Source organism: Echiichthys vipera (assembly GCF_963691815.1).
Source record: "Echiichthys vipera genome assembly, chromosome: 15".
NCBI classification, from domain to species: Eukaryota; Metazoa; Chordata; class Actinopteri; order Perciformes; family Trachinidae; genus Echiichthys; species Echiichthys vipera.
This window is the reverse complement of record NC_139840.1, coordinates 8,734,802-8,756,782: the sequence shown is the minus strand read 5'-3', so window position 1 is coordinate 8,756,782 and position 21,981 is coordinate 8,734,802. Positions and strand designations below refer to the sequence as shown.

The 21,981-nt window shown below is 40.0% G+C and overlaps 1 protein-coding gene across 1 annotated transcript in view; it reads left to right on the top strand.

Annotated features, from left to right (window-relative positions):
- The window catches only part of col11a1b (collagen, type XI, alpha 1b), an 86,529-nt gene that overhangs the window by 26,218 nt on the left and 38,330 nt on the right, over positions 1–21,981 (top strand). Inside the window, exons 8-31 of the mRNA XM_083928108.1 lie at positions 585–890; positions 1,963–2,028; positions 3,207–3,248; positions 3,632–3,694; positions 5,876–5,950; positions 6,586–6,669; positions 8,013–8,069; positions 8,705–8,758; positions 8,905–8,958; positions 9,366–9,419; positions 9,527–9,580; positions 10,324–10,377; positions 10,478–10,522; positions 11,343–11,396; positions 11,497–11,541; positions 12,899–12,952; positions 14,052–14,096; positions 14,500–14,553; positions 14,651–14,695; positions 16,533–16,586; positions 16,680–16,724; positions 17,668–17,721; positions 17,823–17,930; positions 19,104–19,157. Coding sequence (XP_083784234.1) covers positions 585–890; positions 1,963–2,028; positions 3,207–3,248; positions 3,632–3,694; positions 5,876–5,950; positions 6,586–6,669; positions 8,013–8,069; positions 8,705–8,758; positions 8,905–8,958; positions 9,366–9,419; positions 9,527–9,580; positions 10,324–10,377; positions 10,478–10,522; positions 11,343–11,396; positions 11,497–11,541; positions 12,899–12,952; positions 14,052–14,096; positions 14,500–14,553; positions 14,651–14,695; positions 16,533–16,586; positions 16,680–16,724; positions 17,668–17,721; positions 17,823–17,930; positions 19,104–19,157 — 1,620 coding nt within the window. The remainder of the gene's footprint in view (positions 1–584; positions 891–1,962; positions 2,029–3,206; positions 3,249–3,631; positions 3,695–5,875; positions 5,951–6,585; positions 6,670–8,012; positions 8,070–8,704; positions 8,759–8,904; positions 8,959–9,365; positions 9,420–9,526; positions 9,581–10,323; positions 10,378–10,477; positions 10,523–11,342; positions 11,397–11,496; positions 11,542–12,898; positions 12,953–14,051; positions 14,097–14,499; positions 14,554–14,650; positions 14,696–16,532; positions 16,587–16,679; positions 16,725–17,667; positions 17,722–17,822; positions 17,931–19,103; positions 19,158–21,981) is intronic.

The window sequence follows — 21,981 nt, the reverse complement described above, 5'->3', positions numbered from 1 at the left end:
ACTGTTCCTGTACAATAACGTTTCCTCCGTGCCTCATTTTACACATTTTCATTTAACCTTTTTTGACTGAGATTGAAGTGTTTAAGTATGTGCTGTCAAAATTACCCCACTCATCTGCCATACTGTAATTTTACAGCATGATTATATTTTACAGTATACACCATTTATTCCCCATATTGTACTATATTTTCTTGTTTACCTTTTAAAAACAATGTATCAATAGTTTTGGGACATATCATATTCCTATTGCTTTGCAGAGAAAACATTCCTAAAATAAAACATGGTTATAGATATTAATGTTAATAACAGTGCATGTTGACAAAACATATGTGGAGTTTCACATATGTTGAGTTTTGGATGCTGTCCCAAACTAGATACATGGATGTGTGCACAACTAAGTTGACAATTCTTGAGAGGGGTTTCACTTAGTTGGTCTCTATAATTTTATAAAAAAGCAAACAAACATGTGAATAATTGAAGCTGTTCACATGGTTTATTTTCACTAACCAAACCTCCATGTTCCCTCTCATCTTGCCATTTTGCCATCCCCTGCCCCCTCTTTACGATGCCTGGATTGATCCCAGAGCTATGAAGGGGAAATAGTGGATGATTACATCACCGGGGTGGAACAGGTTGGGGTGGACCCCACCGCTGCTGTGGAAACCGCTGCCCCAGTGGACCCCCAAGAGAAGGCGGATCCTGCCACTGATGTATATGAGTTTAAGGAATACGACCTGAAGGAATATGACAACAAAGAGATTGTAGAGAAGCCATATGAATATGGTGATTATGGCGATTATGGCCCCACCGAAGCCAAGCCTACATCTGCAGCATATGAGGACGAGTTTGGTCCTGGTGTTCCAGCGGAGACGGACATCAGAGAGAGCAATGTAAGTGCTGGAGTGGCTAGGAGTGATAGTGGGAGGGGGGAGTACAGAGGAGGTGGTCAGGCATGTGGAAAGATGGAGAAGTTGCTGGTGGCAATTGTTTTGATGGGGTGTTTGCAGTGCCCTTCTTGTTTGTTGTTTCTAATGGCATCGGGTTATAGCTTTGAGAATTCTGCATGCACATACACAAAGCACAAATACACACCGTGTCTACAGATGTCAACCCAGCTGTCAACACAGATACAAGCTCCATACCCTTTGGCTTCAGTGACCTTTGCTGTTTATAAAAGGTCCCTGGTTATCACACCATCGATCTGTTTGACCTGATGACAGACTGCTTTTTAACACATGTTTATTCATCAGAGCCATCTACATCAATATCTTAAACCAGACAGAAATCTCTGCTGAGCCAGTGTCTATCACGGCTTGTTTCCAGAGGCAGGAAGTGACTCAGTCCCTGTCGGGATGTTTGCTTGCGATCTGTCTGCCATGGGTTCATTTGAATCGCTCTATTATTGCTCTCTACTCCGCAATCGCAAGACACCGCAGACCCTAGTCCATGACTTTCTCAATGAGTCTCCCCTTCAGGCTAAACCATAATCTAGTGGGTTTTAGACACACTGCTGTAGGTGGTTTGTGAATTCTTCTCTTGTGAAGTCATTGTATGGATAGTATCAGGTAACAACCTCTGCATTTGTGCACAGTTGGGGTCTTTTTGCATCTCCTGGCTTTGAGGAAGTTTAATAAATAGACCCAGACCAAAGTCTAAATTATAGCTTTTTGCAAATTAGTTCTTGAGGGGTATTTTTCCAGCAGGAAGAAAAAAGAAAAAAACCATTTGCCTTGAGAACTACCTAAATCCTTTTAAAGCATGCAGAACATTAGTCAGCACTTAGCTGATCTTTTCTTAGCAGTTTTGTTGGTATTTTAAGTAACCTCTATAAAAGAGGAGACACCCAACAGCACTGGTGGCACAGTTTTTTCCTGTTTAAGGTCAGACCACTGGTGCTCAACCCTTAAATATAAATGTATGGTACTGTGTTAAAAGCTCACTTGGTTTGTATTATGTCTGTAGGTGGCTGGGGGTCAAAGTTACCTGGGAGAGAAAGGAGAGAAGGGTGAACCTGCCGTCATTGAGCCAGTAAGTGAAGTATTACACTGCTGTCTGTGTTTTAATTCTCATAATAAAAATCACCTTTGTGTACCAAGTTAAATGGCTAACGAAAAGAAACATCTAAGGTATTAGAAAAAAATGTGTTCACGCTTTAAGATAATGCCGTATATTTAGCCTGCTATATTAGAATTTGGCTAATTGCTAAATCATTAGCTACCAAACTTCTATTCAGTCCTTTATCCTGTGAATAACTGTGGCAGCTAATTGGATAAGCTATGGAGAGAAACCACTACACCAAGACTATCTTTCTCACTATCAAGTTGCCAAACAGATAAGAAAGATAGTTATCTATTAAGCTACCTAGCTATTTGCTAAAAAGCTCTCTTGCTCTGATAGCCTATTATCTGTCTATGCTAGCTATCTAGCTATTTATCTATGCTAGCTATTTAGCTAGCTAGCCAGAAGTTTCCTTTTCTCTGTTGCTTTGTTTGTCTGTTATTCTAGCCAATAAAATGTTCAAATGTGTGGCATATTTAAAAATTAGTGTTGACTATCTATCTTATCAACTGAAACTTCCAGTTGGACACAGTGATTTGATTTGAGTCTATAATCAAATTGATCTGCATAATTTCTAGGGAATATATGGTTTCTTTTATATGTTTAGCTGAACAAATAAAAAAAATCAGATAGGCAATCTCTTTCATATCCGGTTAACACCTGTATGTTTATTTATTTTAGTTTAAAAGCAGATTCACGTTTATTTCCTGAAAGCACTTAGAACCAAGACGTCCCTCCTGACCAGATTTAACCATGGTTTCAATGCACATCTTTGGATAAACACCAAACAACCGCTGTCAACACAAAATGCCAAAGTACATACGCTTTTTATAGAGCCATTCCATACAATTTACCACTATACAGTAGTCTAAACACTGACTGAATTAGAAGCTGCAGTTATCATCTCTCCTCCCATGCCATATGTGCCACGACAGGCTCCCATCCAAATCTTTGACCACACACATGCGTTAAAGAAGAGAACATCAGATAGCTGAAGTGTTGTTACATCTTGAGCTTTTAGTTATAAGTAAACTCCTCAACCTCAAACCCAAAGCACCCTCTTGCTCTTATTTTCCCCCCATTCTCCATTGCCTGTGGATTTACAGGCTGCCCTATAATGCTACTGTATCCACTTTTTCCTTTTTCAGGGGATGCTTATAGAAGGACCCCAAGGAGCCCCCGGCCAAGCAGTGAGTATCACATTCTCCCACACTCCTGTCTGCCTTCTACAGATGGAGAACAGCTAAATAGGGAAAAAATGTCTTTATGGAAAGAGCATCAGCCCTGATCGCCAGTGAAGCTTGAGTTGGGGGAGACAGTCAAAATGTGAATTTGTGCATGAGTGTGTGTACGTGTGTATCTGTGTGAGTAAGTGCAAGAGAGGGAAAGGAAAGGGGGGGTTGGGGGCTATTTTGTATTGAGGCTTATTTCTTTCTGAACCCATGTCTTTGCCTCTGTCTTTGTTGGCCTATGCATGTTAAGTACTAGATGACTGTGGTGGGAATGCTGGTTAGCAGCAGTTTGGGATATAATATGCTAAAGTATGTATGTGTGTCTGTGTGTGTGGTCTCAGGGTCTTCCTGGTACCCCAGGATTGCAGGGTCCTCCAGGTCCCCACGGAGATCACGGTGAGAGGGTGAGTGAAGACTGGCCTCATTTCCTACCTGATTACAGATGTTTCTGAGTAACTCTGTCACACAACCTCTACTCACCATGAACATTAGAATTTAGCAATTAGTTATATTTCATTACAAGAAGAATAAAACGTGCACAGAACGATTTAGATTCCATATAAGATGCATTGCAACTGAAACACCGTCAGGCTATAATTGATACAAAATCTACTGAAATTCTAACTTTAACCTTAGTCATTCGTCTCACTTGTGTAATTATGAGAGTCAGCATATATACATATAAAAGCCCATGAATTAGTCGTCTTCTACGTCCGAAAGCTGTGAAGCAAAGTGTCAATGCCATGGAATAAGTAATGCTCGTGGATACAGTGTACTAGTGCATCAGTAGGGGGGATTAGTAAGGAGGAATGGAAATGAAATGCCCATAAACTGTCAACGTACCAACAAAGAAGAGTGAGAAACAGCTGTGTTGGGATGGTGCAGAACTTGTGAAAACCTCATGGAGTTTGCTGTAAAAGGAAACTTTCTCAAAGCCTTTTTCTCAGCCCCGTGAGATTCCAATCATTTATGCGATTGATTGGATGCCATGGAATAAGTGCCTGTCCCCTCCAGAGGGCTGGATCTCATCTTGTTTTTTTCACAAATGTGATGATTGCCCACACCCCTCTATCATCACCCTTTTAGCAAGTCTAGTCTGTCTCTGAGGTTAACCCTTTAATTGCCAACAAAAAAAATACCCTGACACACCTCCTCTAGTATGAACAGCAGTCTATACAAAAGGCGTATTGTTCTAAAGGGTGAAAGTGATCAGAAAATATTTTGTTGGTCAAACCCCCCCCCCCCCCCCCCCCCCCCTTCATTTCCTCCCTTGAGAAACAGTCTTGCTGAGGATTGACAGGGGCATTAAAAGTGACTCGTTTCTGAAGTCTTGTGGTTTTCCGTTGCGCAATGTCCGCCTGGACTCAACGTTTGATGTAATTTCTCTCAAGATCACTGTCTCCTTCCTTTTCACCCAAACACCACGATTTCAGCCATGTGGGACCATCATTAACACTAGATGCCGCTATGCTTACTGTAACAGCAATGGATGGAGAGTATTTACCACCTCTGGGAAGAGGCAGATGGGAACACATGGCAATAATTTGACCCGTCTGAGATTGCTGCACATGACAAGACTGCTAAATAGATTCTGGTCTCTGAAAACACTGGAGACTGCTTAGACTTGATCCTTAAGAAATGTTTTTGTCTTTATTAAATCAAGATCCATTCTCCAGTATAATTTAACTGTTTATTTGGACTACCATTATTCAGGATGAGCAACTTTATGCAATTATTTTGCTTTTCGATAGATTGGCCTCAAATTTGGTACAGACTTTGATGGTCTCCAGGAGAATAAACCTAAAGACTTCGGTGCCCCCAGAGCCAAATATGCTTTTCCAAGATTGTCCTAAGCCTCAGCTGTAGCTTGACCTTAATGCTAATATTGGATGCTATCACTATACACTTTCTATCCCTAAAGTGTTGTTAGCATGTGATATACATTATACCCTCACAGGTCCATGGCATGTGGATTTCTGGTCTTGTTATAAAGTCAGGCAATACCCCGAGGCCAGCTTAATGAAAATACCTTATTATTATTGTTTTTGTTTGTGATTCTTGGTAGGATTAGTCAATTCACTTTTTTGAATGAGCAACAACAATGCGGACTGCAGAAAGGAGCCCTCCCATTGAAATGATTGTTGTAGAGGGGTGTGCTGTTAACAGATAAGTTGTTCAGCGTCTGTACTGTTACTGTTCATATCATATTTATTTCTTCCTTTCGATTTGCAGAGCACCGCCAGGGGATTACAGAGAAATAGCACAACAATCCTATCTCATAGATAAATATATGGCTTGGTTATTAACCACATTAAATAAATTGTTCTTAGCAACGTTGCACACTGGTATACAAATCAACAAAATAATAGAGGATGAATCCAATTCAGTACTTTCAGGATGTGTTGTGTGATGTCTTATTACAGTAACAACAATACTTTTGAATAGCATAGTTTCAGTTAATAGAGATTTTATATTTACTTTGGTTTGGCTATTGACCTAAGCTCCAACTGTATTAGAAATTTACATGGAGACATGATATATATGTCTACTTAGAGAATAACCAACTCCCTCCTCTGAATCTTCAGGGTCCTCCAGGGCGTCCTGGTATTCCTGGTTCAGACGGTGTCCCTGGACCTCCAGGTACCATTCTGATGCTTCCAGTAAGTCCTGCCGCTGTCCCACTTGCCCACATGCCCACTGGGCTGTCTGTCTTATTCCCCTCCCATACTGTGCACCCTTCATCTCAGGCACTAGCCTGTGAACTCACTTCATTTAGTAAACTTACCTCATAGCATCACCAGCAGGCCAAAGGATCGCAACCTTATTTTCTTTGGGTTACAAAACACTTACCTTGTAAATTTCAGCCAGTACAATGGAGTGGAACCAGTGACTGAGGCTTTGAAAGGCTCAGTGACACATATTAGTCACGTGTGTGAGCTTCGTGTGTGTGTGTGTGTGTGTGTGTGTGTGTGTGTGTGTGTGTGTGTGTGTGTGTGTGTGTGTGTGTGTGTGTGTGTGTGTGTGTGTGTGTGTGTGTGTGTGTGTGTGTGTGTGTGTGTGTGTGTGTGTGTGTGTGTGTGTGTGTGTGTGTGTGTGTGTGTGTGTGTGTGTGTGTGTGTGTGTGTGTGTGTGTGTGTGTGTGTATGTGTGTGTGTGTGGCATGGTGACAGCTTTACAGGTTTAACAAAAACAGATCTGAACACACACTCACCAGGGGAGACCATTAGTTGTCACTCTGTAAAAACAGACAAGCCAATTTGTTGATTGTGTTTCCTTTTTGTTTTGCGGTTGACAGTTCCGTGCGGGCGGTGAGTCACACAAGGGGCCTGTGGTTTCAGCACAGGAAGCTCAGGCTCAGGCCATCCTTTCTCAGGCTAGGGTAAGTGTGGGGGGTAAACATTACCCCCAGTGCATCTTTCTCAGTTTAGAGTACACTTCACTATGTTTCTCTGTGTCTGGGTATACTCTCATTAACTTCCACCAAATGTAGTTTAGACACAAAATTGAGGTTTTAATTAATAAGAAAATCTGTGGTCAGAGTTATTTGAAAAAAAAAAAGGTTATAAAAGAAACATTTTAATGGCCCAGAAAGTGTAGTAAAAAACGAAGAGGAATCACTATTCATGACTCCCACTCATCCTATAAATTGTCTTAATTTCAAAATATGGACCTGTGTCAGCTTAGGTAGTATATAAAGCCACACCAGATGTTCACACTCCCCCAGGGGTCCTGATAACCAAAGCACTGTTGAAAAACAGCTTGAATTAAGCAGCTGTATGCAAGGTGTGATCTAAAGTAGACCCACATGGAGATAATTAAATGTTGCAAAAACATTGAATATTCACACATTCACAACCCTCTATGGAGCTGGAGGACTGCCAGAACTGGTGAAACAGAGTTTAATAATGTTGTGAAAGCCCTTCAAAATCACCGTTCTATATTTGTCTTTTATGCCAGTGGTTTGGCCCGAAAAGGAAAGAGAAAACACATTGTTGAACTTGGATTCTCCTTGACCTGTTTGCATTTTGGAAATGTTACCTTACAACTCCCACAATATAAATACGCCAACTAATAAGTGTGAGTTGATCTTAAGTGTAGCATAGGGCATAGATTGCTTTCCGCTTTACATTAGCAAATTTTCTCATTCCGTCATCAGGCTGCAAATAAATCCCAGACAACTTATTTTTGGCAGTACAAGACTGCGGTAAACCATGAACAGGAACAAAGACCAGAGTGGTAAACCCTGAGAACAAAGTAAAGTTTGCACATGCTATACAGAGGCTAAATTGACTTTTTATAAATGTTTTGTTATCTTTATTCTTTATTCATTTTGGTGTTAAGCCCAGTTAGTTGAATGAGTGTTATGTCAATTACAGTATGATAAATTCCTACTTTATAACAGGGACTACATGTCGCATTTCAACATCTATACCACACTCATCTTGCAATATTAGAATAATCCCATACACCAACAAGAATTTGCAGGCAATAGTAGCGGTTAAGGCCCTTGATTTCAGAAGTTTCTATCCATTAAAATGATTACCATAATAACATATGTTAAATAAGAGTCGTATGATATGATGACATGGCTGCACTTCAATAAATACATCATCTTGTGTCCTTTTGATAGAGGAGGAAATATAGTTTGTTGATACATTCAATTAGATTGTCGACATTGTTAGCCGAGCAGTGGTTTATGGTTTGTTTCTGTCTGTTCCACAGCTGACCATGAGAGGTCCTCCAGGGCCAGCGGGCATGGCAGGAAGATCTGGTCCTGTGGTGAGTATCTTTTGAATACCATCCATCCATCTGTAGCACCCCTTCGTTTCACTTTTGATGAAAAACACATTAGGTGATTAGAGTTTCTTCCTGTGAAGTTCAATTTCCTAACCCACACCCAAATAGGCATATGCATGCACTCATACACATGCCACCTTCTTCTCTGTCTGTCTGTGAGCAGATTTGATTTATCTTTTAGCCATATGACATCTGGTTTGAATTATTGAATGACCAAAAAACTGTTTATTTACACATGGCAAATTATATGTGACAGATACAGATTAATCTCAAACACATATTTTTGGGGAAATTGCTCTTCCTTTTGCCTTGTGTGTCTTCCACACAAGCAGTGCCTTTGTGCATTTCTCAAACAACACAAGAATGTTACACCAATCTTGTGCCTCTTGGACACCAGAGGGATTTTATACACGTGCAAGATGCTCCAGGCGGTCTTTCTGTTGATCCAAGTTTGAATTTGTACATTATATGCGTTAGGATTTGCATTATGTTTTAGTCCAACCTAGCTTTTCTGGTTTCCTAGCCAAATGATGGGAGGACACAATGTTTGGCTTCAATGCTGACATACAGTATTCATTCATTAAATCTATCTGTCTATGTTTATCGTTTTTAAATAGGGAGGTCCTGGTAATACTGGACTTAAAGGTGACAGTGGCGACTCCGGACCACAGGTAAGATGAGTATCCAGGTTTTCTTTTTTCACACAAGAAACCTATCAATTTTTCACTTTTGTACATCTCAATAAATAGAAATCATAACACCAATAATGTTTTAAATGTTTAATGCTTTATTTAAAAAATTCATGTTCTCCGCATAGGGACCCAGAGGTCTTCAGGGCTCAACTGGTCCACCAGGGAAACTAGGAAAGCGGGTAAGTGTTCTTTCCAACATGGCTCAACCAGGATGCTTTCATCATACTTTATCCATTTTTTTCATTCATCTCCTCTACGGAAACAGTGCGTTGCAACAGAAGATTAAGTTTACCCACTCACATTTCTAATATTTTATTGACATAAAGAGTGCAAGGATCAGTGCTTTAGTGCCCAAAGAGAAGAGTCTGCCTAGTTTCAAACATGGTCTTATTTTAAATAAGTCAGCTGCACTCAATAACCATCTCTGTGTCTTGTATAAATTCATAACGGCATGTTTATCTAACTCTAAACGAGTTAGACAAATCACAGCATCTTCCCTCTCTGATCTCCAGGACCTTCAAAGATTACTAAATATGTTCTAATGTGATTTCCATGCAGTCTGACATGATATTTGTGTGTCCTCCAGGGCCGTAATGGAGCCGATGGTGCTCGAGGAATGCCAGGGGAGGCAGGGCCCAAGGTAAAGTACACACCAGGTTATCCAATAAACCAATGAGTGTCTGTAGGATGCATTTGAAAAATTGCCCTGCCAAAGATTGATAGAGATTTGTTACTGTGCTGTTTCAGGGTGACAGAGGTTTCGACGGTCTTCCTGGTCTTCCTGGAGAAAAAGGGCACAGAGTAAGTATGAGGAGAGATAATTTTGGGTTTGGTGAATGAACAAGGTCAGAGGACAAACAACATTTAATACGTCTGTCTCCAAAAATAAGATCCTACAGTCTCTTATTTCTAGACCCCAAAAAAATCCTCATTGATCATAGTCATTGCTGCTCTGTACCCTGTCCTTACAGCAGCATCCAGGCTGATTGCTAGCTCAAAGGGCACCTCCCGTCCTTTTCATGTACACTCCAGTGTTGACAGATATGCATTCTGAACTAGTGGAACTTATTATGGCGTTTGACCCACTTATGAGAGGTGGGACCGACTCCAGAACCACTTTGGCTGCGTTTAAGCAGTCCTGGAGGCAAATAAGGGGATCTGAGCTTGGTGTTTGTGGAATTTGGGCCTGCGTAGAGAGCCTAAAGAGAGATCACAGAGATCACAGAGTTGTATTTCTAGACATGCCTTATCCTATACTAAGTAATTACAGGGCCGCTGAGGTAGGTCAGTCCTTATAGAGCACTACAAATAGTGGAAACCATATAGGTCCATGCCAATTGTGGTGTACTGTCGATTAAAGGCAGTTTTGTTGCTGTCTTTTGAACATAGTTTGATGAATTTTTGACACCCCCATATCTTACTTTTTCAAGCAGTACAAATGAGGAGCTTTTTTTTCTTTTAGCTGCAGGGATCCGGCTTGTGGACTCTCTTGTTACCTCCCGCTCCTGGTTGATATACCTTTGTCTGTGATCTGTTCTCTCTAGGGAGAATATGGTTCTACAGGTCCTCCAGGATCTCCAGGAGAGGATGGACCAAGAGTAAGTAGTCAGTCACCATAGACCATCCCCTTGTTCTCAAAAGTCTTACCAGAATACTCTTCATTTCATGATAACACACTATTTCTCTTTCTATTCAAAGGGTGAAGATGGCCAGGTTGGACAGAGAGGTGTGGCTGGAGAGAGCGTAAGTGTATTTATTATTATCTGATGACACAGTCAGACATGGTTTTTAAACTGCACCTTATTTAACAGGACAAAGGTCAATTTATGACAAATATATGACCCTCATGTTGCTGCTTTCCTTTGCTACAACGGACCACATCCCCTCATTCCCTCCTGTACTTTGGCAAAAATTTAAGCACACAGCCTCGCCCTCCTCTCCTCTCCTAACTGTACCGACATTCCTGTCTGCAAGGACCATTGCTTTTGTAATCTGGACCTTGCCGGGACAGAACGGCTCTGAATAATAGATCATAAAATAGAACTGGGAAATGTGTTGTTCTGTCATAACCCATGAGAGACTGCCATAGTCATTGTTCAGTTCAAATGGACCATAGAGTTGCTGTAGAAATGGTTGCTCCTTCTCAGACCCCAAAGGTACATCTTAACAACTTTCGTTCTCTTAAAGAAATAGTTGCACGGCATTTCATCACACACACCGTCCTTTAGATAAAAGAGCATAGCAAGTGCAATGATTTTAAGTGTGTGACTGATGGCGGATGACTCATCAGATGCTGAGATATGAAACAACTTTAATGCTTACTCCCTGAAATATACCTGCAGCTTCCACATATGACCACAAGGGGTCGGTATTTTACACATTTCAGTCAAACCACTTTTTCAGATGTTCAGTATATTACGCCAGTTTTATCTCCTGCCAAATATAATGTACAGTTTCAGACATATTAACATGAACTATATGTTATAGCATACATATAGCATATATGGGTTTGTGTAAGTATTAGTTAACATAATTTCTTACACCTGTTTGCTTTGATATACAGGGTCCTCGAGGTTTGCTTGGCCCCAGAGGGTCTCCAGGTCCTGGAGGACAGCGTGTAAGTACACCGTTCTATATCACTCAATTATTCTGCTACTCATTTGTGTTCTCGCTCAGGGGGAGAGCTACTTTCATTGTCAAATTTCTGATCTCTTTAGGGTCTCCCTGGAATTGATGGGCAAGCTGGTCCCAAAGGAAACATGGTGAGGAATATTTATGTTAAGCTATTTTTTTAGAGAAGAGTATAAAATCAGATGTTTAAAAAAGGGAGTTTTCCTGCACATATTTGTGAAGACCAGCTAAGCAATCGGGATGTAATTTGGCCTGCTTGAGGCTGATTGCAGGTCAGTGACCTTTTACCTTTTTTGAAAGGGTCGTAGGTCATTTGCAGATTAGAGATAGTTGATGGAGAAAGGGGTGGCTTATCATAGTTGTCAGACTCTATATAGTACAACGCCTGCTGTCTTAAAAAGGGCTGAAGCTTTAGTAAGGGATGAAACAGAAGAGCCTGAGGGTCTCAGTGGGACGTTTGAATTAGGGTCACATATCATTGGTCAAGACAGCTGGACAAGCCCACACGTTGTCTGTTGTCACCGAGTCACTGAGCTGAGGAAATAAACAGCTGTTACTAAAGGGATACAGACAATGGGAATATGGTGTGCATCTCATTAATGTCTCAGAAGTTAGTATTGATCTTGAATATTTCAAAAGAATCAAAGCAGAGCACTTGAAAGTTTGTATGGTAGTAAAGCGTCCCAAAGGGTTTATAAACCCTTATGATGCTCACACACCAGCCCCAAACATATGGGTGTTTTAAGACATCCTTTACGAGTGAAGAACCCCAATTTTTTTTCCTCTCTACATTTGGATCTTGGACAAATCCCCAACTTTGCCTTTTGCACTCAAGGGCCCCGCTGACAATTTCAGTCAGGCAACCTAAACATCTCTAAATCCAGCTTTTGTATTATATGTTTGTTGTAACAGCTGGAGAAGTCTGCTTTACAAGAGTCTTGTCTGTTTTTGTATATGTTTAGTTTGTGACACACTAATTCTGAGCAGGGTCACCAAACAACCCACCAATCCGGTTTGTCTCAAGCCATGCCCAGATGTAGCCCCACGACATGCATTTAGAGAAAGCTGTATTCCATAGCCAAACTTAGATTTTGACCAGCCACCAGATTTTAGGGCTGGCCTTATCCAAACATAACTTTGGATAAGGCCAGAAATCAGACAGCTCTGCTTCAGAGCCAGTGTATCATATTTCATTGTTTCACATTCTTGACATAGATTGTATGAAGGCAATTTAACCAATGGTTTCCAACTAACCAAGTACCGCAGTTTTAATGTGGAAAAACAACAAAAGACACATGGCACCTCATGACTTTTGAGGGTTTGTTCCTCATTGCTCTTATATATACAGTATATATAAATTAAACTGTCAAATATTGTTTCCTTTTCAATAGATGTGATGAAAACATTCAAAGGAATAGATCGAATGGAAGCACTTTTCCGCATTTGGAAAAAAAATTGTATCCTCTTCTTTGTCTTTGTTATGCACAGGGTCCACAAGGAGAGCCAGGGCCTCCTGGGCAACAGGGTAATCCTGGTCCACATGTAAGTTTCTTGTCTTTTTCCTCTGTATCGATTTTTTTCTCACGCCTGTCTGTCCATGCTCTCCTCTCTTGCTCAATCTCTTCATTCCTCTTCTTCCCGGTGCTCTCTACCTCAGTCTGTCCTTTTCATGCTCCATCTTCGTTGCCATATTCATTGTGCAACAGAGAGTACCATGAACTCAGATGATCGCTCGCTCTCCTGTTTTCTTAATCAAACATTCTCAGATGTATTTTTCTTTTGCTCTACTTCTATTTTTCTTCTTTCTCTCCATCCTTCATTCCTTAAGACCACTCTATGGAGCATCCGTAAAACTTACACCGAAACAGAACAAGGACTTTACAAGTGGTCACTAACAATGTTTCTCTGTGGCAATGAAGAAAAAGAAAAAACATGTTATTTGTCCTGTTGAGAAGAGACATATTGTAATAATTTAACCGCACTTAACAGGATTATATTGTCCAGTTGGGGGCACAGTGCAAAATATTCCATTTAGGAGTCATCTTTAATAAAAACCAGTGCACCCAATAGTGTAGCCAAGGCTAAATGACCACTGCCAGGTAAGCTTTTCATTCCTGCTGACACTGGACAGGATGGTGTCATTCCCCTGGAAAATATTAGTAAGGCCCTATCCTGATGGTATACAGGTTGAATAAATAAGTTCTTTTTAGTTAAACCTGGCCAGAGGCAGATTGATGCCGCTCAGGGAAACACAGCTTGCTTATTTCAGCTGTTCATTAAATCTATCTGTCTTTGTCTACGGGCTGAATTCTCAAGACAACAACAAGATGTGTGAATTTAAAATGACTGTAGAAAAGAATGAACCTCCCTTTGCACAGCTGAATGGACACATCTGAATCCAAATAAGCAGCAGGAAGTGGCTAAATGACAAAAAAACAAACGGCTGGCATTGGAGAAGGAAGAATATGAATATATTACAAAATAAGCAAATTACAAATACAGCACACCATAAATATTAGGTATTGACATGACAAATTGACAAAACAGGTGTTTCTTCATTCTGTGTGTCAGTATCATGTAAGTGGTGTTATGGAAAAAGACTTAAATCTGGCTGACCTACTGTGTCTCGATTGTCTTTCAGGGTCTCATTGGTCCTCAAGGTCCGATCGGGCCTCCTGGCGAAAAAGTAAGTCACCCCGTCAGTCCTCCCACCACAACTGTGCTTCCCCGATAAATGAATGTTTCAGGCTAGACCTCATAAGTGATTCTGCAGATAGACTGCTGTCTGAGCTATAGGCCTTTACTGGCTTCTCTGAAGGCACACACACACACACACACACACACACACACACACACACACACACACACACTATATACATACATGTGGTATGTAGTACCGTAGGACTGCTTCTGCATAGGCACTTACTTTACCTAACTGAAAGTATTTAATTTGTGGTTTTGTGAATGTTTAATATGATTTCAAGTGGTTGAATTCTTAGTCTTCATTATACTGTTAGGGATGGGGAGGTATGCACTCATCTATCTGATATGTGTCTATTTAGCTTCCCTTTACTGCTTTCTATTTATAGGGTCCTCAAGGGAAACAAGGTTTGGCTGGCCTTTCTGGTGCTGATGGTCCTCCTGTAAGAAACACACCTCACTCTTATTTTAATTTTCACACATTTCGGTCAAAATACCAACTGAGATGATTAAGTGATGTTAAACAGAATCTCTTTACAGGGTCACCCAGGAAAAGAAGGTCCTGCAGGCGAGAAAGGAGCAGCTGTAAGTATAATGTAGTTCAGCTGTTAATTTGGATTTTACAGGAAAGTGGATAATTGCTGTTGTTCTCAACAATTCATCAAATGGTTCACTGCAGAGGGAAAAGGCTGGGCGGACTTTGCAAATAATTCAATTTAGCATTTATATACTTACATAGTGTGCCAGTAGGGTGTGGTTTAATATAACCACACAGTTTAGATAATATCTGGTAAACTGTCTCAGAAATAGAATGCACTAAATTGCCCCACTCATTCTTTCCTGTGATTGGTTCGTTCTATATCTGCAGTTGAGCTGGCACCAACAAAGGGCAACATGAATCATGGATTTTATAGAGTCATTGTGGAGATAGAGAGATTTGAAAAAGACATGGTGATCATAAAGTTAATCCAACACTAGTAAATAAATCCAAAACATTCATTAAAATCATTATTTTTTAACGACACGTTGGCTGCATAGAGGTTGAATCCATTTTTACAGAGGCAGCATGAGGTACTTTGTATTCACCAGAGATTAGATTTCAGTTTACAGTAATCCATCTGGCAGTTTATCTAATCTCCCCTACCATGTTAAATAAAAGAGACAGACTACAGGATTAGAAGTCTGACAACAACAAAAAACTGCTTTCACTGCTTTTGGTGATGTTGTCCATTTACTTTACTTTAGTTTTTTCTTTTTTTTCATTGCATACGTTTGCCCAGTAGCTTCTTGAGGGTTCACTGTTGAATATAAACATTGGGAAATCATTGGAAATCAACAGAAACTGGTCTAGATTGGATTCAGATTCAATCATATTGTCATTGCAGAGGTTACATTTAATAAGACAAGAAAATGCAGTTTAGCATCTGACCAGAAGTGCAAAAAGGCAGTAAGGAGCAGTGAAATGCACATCATTTACAGACTAAAACTATGGATACATAGTATGTGGAATAAACAGTAGGTCAGAAAACACAGTGTATATACTGTAGTATAATGTAGTATGAACAGTGTGAACAGCATGAACAGTGGTATGAATATGCTTAAGATATATAAAGTAGAACATGGTAATTATGATAAATAATAATTAACTGTATTTATAGAGCACCTTTCATACATGCATATATTATACACATGGGCGGAAATAGGCGGAAACCAAGAATAACATTCCTTATAACATTGAGAAATAAAATAAGAGATGTAAAATAATAAACAAACAATTAAATTGTTGAAAATAAAAGAAATGAAGGGGCAAGCGAGCAGTAGTGGTAAAATGAGCTGAAATTATTGAGTAAATTGTATTATAGAACAAGAAAATTTGATTTAAAAAAAATGCTTTAAAGGGAATAAAATGTCTTTTAAAAGGGTAGGATTAAAAAAGGCTAGGTTAAAAAGATGTGTTTTTTAAAGGTGTCGACCGAGCCTGCCTCTCTGATGGTTTGAGTTAAGCAGTTCCATAATTTGGGAGCATAAGTGGAAGAGGCCGCATCTCCAGATTTATTTGGGGTATAGTTATGGCTTTAGCAAGTTAGCAGTAGAGGCGCAGAGTGATCATAAAGGGACATAGAGTGACAGGGAGTTTAGACCATTAAGCAGTGCAGGTAAATATAGAAGAATAGTGCAGAAAGTAATTAATAATTCATGAATTAATTATAAAGATTAAAAGACTAACAGCTGCAGGTATGGTATGAAGGTGTTTACACTGTTATGCTATATACTGTACAAATAGACAGTGGTATAAATATAATCTATAGGTCAGTCTCTAGTCAAGTTATCTAGTACTGCAGAAACACATTACAGTAAAGGCTGATGCATACTAATACAATGTTACTTCACCAATCACATGACACTTTTTGCAATCTTTTAGGGTCTTGCTGGTCCTATGGGATCCATCGGCTACCCTGGGCCTCGCGGTGTGAAAGTAAGCAATATCTTAGTCATACAGTACCACCCCTGCATCATACATTTCCATTTCCCCCGAATTTACCCGTACTCTATTGTCCTCTCTCCCCAGGGCGCTGAGGGAATTAGAGGCCTTAAAGGTGACAGAGGAGAAAAGGTAAATACATCTCTAGTTCTCTCCTTCCTCTACATGATTGACAGATGTCAAATCCTCTAAAAATGGACCCCATGACAGTTGCAATTCAATCTCCTTCTTGCAATCCAGCAAGTGGGGAAAAAAACTCCTTAGTGCCCTTTAGGCTGGCAGTTAAGTCCACACACACCACTGAGCTGAAATGGAGTGTGGAACATTAAACTAGAATGAGGCTATTTGTGGGGCAGTTGAGCAGAGGAGATTGATCTGTTCGCCATTGTTTTTTTGGATTGCTGTGGATGAACGTAGCCTGTTGCTACCTCAGTGCCACTTGGTAGATTTTCCACTCAATTGTCAGGAAATTGAAGCTTTTCAGAGTTTACCTAAAAAACACTGAACATGTTGTTAAAAGCTGTCTACTTTGATACTTCTCTCTCATATAAAATCCCACGGGAGAGATATTCTACCAATCCCAAGTCATACATAAGGTTATGTGCTCGTCATGTTTTATTGTGGTATGATTTATCTTCTTAGTGGTTTCATGTATGAAAATATGTCAGGAAATAATCATCAGTGTTTAATGTGTAGATAATATACCTGACATAAACTATCACAGCAGTGTCTGGGACTGCATTCTGAATTGTAAACACTAGATAGCAGTAGAACGACAGGGAAAAAGAAAATGAGTCCCTTCAAAACTGCTTCTGTGAGTGCTTTAAGTAGCCACTAGGTGTCAGGACTAAACAATCCTAAAGCACCCATATTGATGACTGCCAATAGCACTATAAGACTTCCAGGATAAACTTAAGCTATGGTTTTGTCACTTAAGTTGGTCAGAAGTCTTTGTTTTTGTTTTTTTATATTTAAAGTATTCTACATGTGAACTCACTGGACTGCATTCGTTTTCTCCTCCGTTTCTGTGATAAACACTGAGTTCTTTACAGCTTCTCATTTCTGTCATCCTCAGGGAGAGGATGGATTCCCTGGCTTCAAAGGTGACATGGGTCTCAAGGGGGACAAGGTGAATCATCTTCTCTAAAGAGAATACTGACGGTTGCAGTTGCAGAGTGATGGGATAGTAAAGAGAATAACACTGTTTACATTTGTTTTCTTTGCATCAAGGGTGAGGGCGGCGTATTAGGACCCAGAGGAGAGGATGGCCCAGAGGGCCCCAAGGGCAAGTCGGGACCCAACGGAGAATCCGGTCCCTTGGGATCAGCTGGAGAGAAGGTAAAAAAAACTATACGTGCAAAAGTCTCAATTGTAAAACTTTGGATGTGTTTTATTGACATGCTCAAGTTCAAGTTGCAAAGGATCATTATATACAAATGCTGAATACTCATATACAGTAGATTCACTACTGTACACTTTCAGTGCTGCTGTGAGATCAAAAACCCGACCAGAGTCAACATTGTTCTTTCCTTACATTCATAGGGATCTCATATAATGATCTGGAAAGAAAGCTGTCTGAAGAGAGTAGTTTACTCTAGTTTTGTAGCTGTCCTGATCATATTTGAGTTTAGATGTTCTCCACCTCCCTTCAGCTCTACAACAGTCAGATTTAATTGGCTTATATTGCCAATATTTCTCCATGAAGCTTTGATCTTGCTAAATCTTTCTTCATGTAACAAATAAGTAATACAGTTAACAACATGTTTTTCTCACAGTTCAGATGAAAGGACTCAATTATAAGTGCTGACTTCGAAATGAAAAACAAGAAATAATAGTTTCTGAATGCTTAGTGGTTTCGATCATTGAGCTGTTTTGTTATACAGTCAATAAGCTTGGATCAATCCATTTTGTGGTTTTAATTACATCATAAAAGTAACGATCTCAGACAGGAGTAATTGTGATTTAAGCAACCATAGATGGGACATTTTTCAGTCATTTTAATATAAACGAACCATTTGCTACACAGATGAGCTACTTTGCAATGCGACTTTTGCTATATCAATAATGCATTTTACATTCGGCTGACATCCTCATCCTGATTTGCTTAAAGTTAGTGCCACAGTGCAGTAAAAGTAGGGATTACCAGCACCAGAATCAGAAGTATTAATAAAAGAAAATGAAACCAATACTTCACCTTAGTTTTAATAGCACAAGGGGTAGTTACATCATATTCTGTGTACCACTTTATGACCACACATTCACCATAATGATCAAAATGGACCAAAGTGACTTCATATTTTGGTGAAAGGCAGAGAAGCCTCTGGACAGATGATGTCATGTTCGTAAACATGGTTTTAAAATATTTCCAACACCAGAAGTAAAACGTTCTGCTCATAAATGCATTACTTTTCACAACGCTTCTGTGAACTTGTCTGCAGTCTCCCATAACGATGTCTCCGGTGGCACAATGAGAATTCATCATCTTTGTTTTGTTTTTCTTCGCTCCTTTAGGGAAAACTTGGAGTCCCTGGATTGCCTGGGTACCCTGGTCGACAAGGCTCCAAGGTGTGTGATGAGTGAAACAACGCACCGTACTGATGAATGCAGATGAATTCTGACTGTACAGGCCTCCGCTCCATTGGAATGTCAGAGATAAGGGTCGACAGTGTTGGTAGTGTTCAGTGTGTTGGTCAAGGGCAGATCAACAGAGGAGACAAAAAGGGCACTCTCTGCGTTCACTCACTATAATACCTTTTCAGTGTGAAACTATCATGCTCATGTTTGCACGTAATGCATGTGTGTGTGTGTGTGTGTGTGTGTGTGTGTGTGTGTGTGTGTGTGTGTGTGTGTGTGTGTACATATACTGTATATATATATATATATATATATATATATATATATATATATATATATATATATATATATATATATATATATACATACATATGCATGTGTATACATATGTGAATGTTTATGGTGCATGTGTATTCATTCTCTCAGTGACTATGTAACCTTTTCTCCATGTCGGTCTGATAAACATTCACTCATATCCAGTGTTGGGTAATGTTACTTTTAAAAGTAAGAAGTAACATCGCAAAATGACTGCCATTAAGAAGTAACTGGTTACTTTACAGTATTACCTACTAAGAAAAGCAACTCATTAGAGTACTTTTGCATTACCAAAAATGAAAGGGCCTTTGCGATTGCTTGCTCATGTTGGTTATATTGTTCAGAGGACGCCCTTACGCCTGCCTCTGCATGTATCGACTCTACTGTCATTGCATAGCCTCGTCTACAGCTCAAAATCTGTAACTCTACAGGAGTGAATGTCAAACCTTACAGCTCTTTATTGAAGAGATACTTAGTTGATTTCAATTCAGCTCTGTCATGGCTGTGTGGGCAGTGTGTGGCTCCCTCCGTGGCCACAGCAGACGGATTCCCAGCTTAATAGAAAACCTTGACAGGTCTGTGCAACATTTTGGTTGCTAACGATCTGACAATGAGCTGGACAGAGACATACTTTGCGACTTCACCATGTCCATTGAGACGTCTGTCCTCTGTCTCGGGTGACAGGCACAGGCAGGGGTAGTTCAGTGGTTCTTGCAGGAAAATACTGTGAAAGTTTAAAAATACTGGACCACATACAACAAAATACAACCTAACTAGATAACTGATTACTTGAATTGCAAAACTAACTTGTTACGTTACTCGCACTACAAATTATCTGAGTATTTTGACTCACCCCAACACTGCTCACATCTAAACTCTCTCTCATACGCCTTTCTAAATTCCGCAGACTTGCTGACTAACCCTTTTATCACACAAACACAAACCCAAGGAGACACCTACTGTACTCTCGCCACAACTATAAAAGGAAGCCTAAGTGGCATGGTCATCATCCGTCCTCCCTCCTTAAACTCATCCAGGCATTATCTAACAGTCTGGCATTATTTGCACTGCAGCACTGACCACTGTGCAACAGCTCCACTATCAAGATGTGCTGCTGCAGCTGCTTCCTCTCTGCTGCTGTCAGCACTGACAGCTTGGCACTGATATGATGGGTCAGATACACCTACTCTCACAACATCCAGATAGGAAAGTCTCCTGCCCTGTCTGTTAATGTCAGCAAATTACACAAACTGGGAGACACAGAGGAAATCAGATACGAGTTACTGTTATACAGTATTATTTCTAGCAATTTGCAAGCAATTCTGTAAATTGTTTTAATTACTGGGTAATTTACACAATAATGGCAAAACAGGCATTCCTTTTTTGTATCATAACAAAGGCTGTCCTAAAAGGTTCCCAACAATGGATCAGATCTAGTTTTTTAGACTCGTTATGCTTCAAAAAAAAGTTTCTGGAGAGACAATAAAGACATCCTGACTTTGGCATGGTAAACAGTGCCATAGTTTCCTCTCTATAGTCTGCATTTGAAGAGTTTTCTTCTTCTAAAAAAAAGAAGAAGAGAGGCATATTCAGCATTTAAAAAACTGTAGCACACACTCAAAGCTAAAACAAAGTATGAAGCAGCAACTTATAATGAGGATGATTTAAAAACCAAATCCTTAATAACCTCTATATCTGTTGAGAACTTAATTCCACTTTTCGAAACTGTTCCTCTTCAGTGACTCATAGAATTTAAGAGATTGCATGCTGTTTGTTGTTTGAGATAGAAACCAAAAAAAAACACCCACGTTTCCATTGCACAGTATCATCATGTCCTAAAATGTCACATCGTCCTCAAGTGTAGGTTCAGGGTCAAAGTTCTGGCCTGTTTGCAGCCTTTATCCTTCCACTGCCTGTGTTTTTGGCTGCTGCACCCCATCTCTCTCTGTTAACAGCTTTCCAACACCGGTAATTCTGGATTCCGTTTGCCACAGCTTCAGGGAACAGTCTTATCTGTGTTGTGCAAGTCATGCTTGTCCAGTACCAACTCTCCTTTCAGTTTACCATAACTGCACCTCTGTGAAAAACAAATTAGGCAGCACAGATCTCCCTTCTTGCTGTCTCCACAATGTTGGGCTGTTTACCTCTTGCAATTCTGCCCACGCTGCCTTGTTGTGGTGCCCTTGCTTATATTGAACAGTATTATGCCTCATATACATATGCATGTAAGCACCACTGAGAACCATAGATGTGCATTACATCAAAGTATGTTTTAAACTCAAAACCCTCATGACCTTGCAGTGCACTTGAGACAAAGACAAATTTAACTTAAATTGGCTGAATACATATTTATGCTACCTAATGATGCATAAAGTGAAGCTGTATTTGTAAGCTGCTTGGTACTCCTTTAATTCATCCGATCGTGATTGCCCTCCTAGTATTTGTTTGACTGGCACCATCGCTGCTATCAGAGGGCACAGCCTGCGAAATCCCAATAACT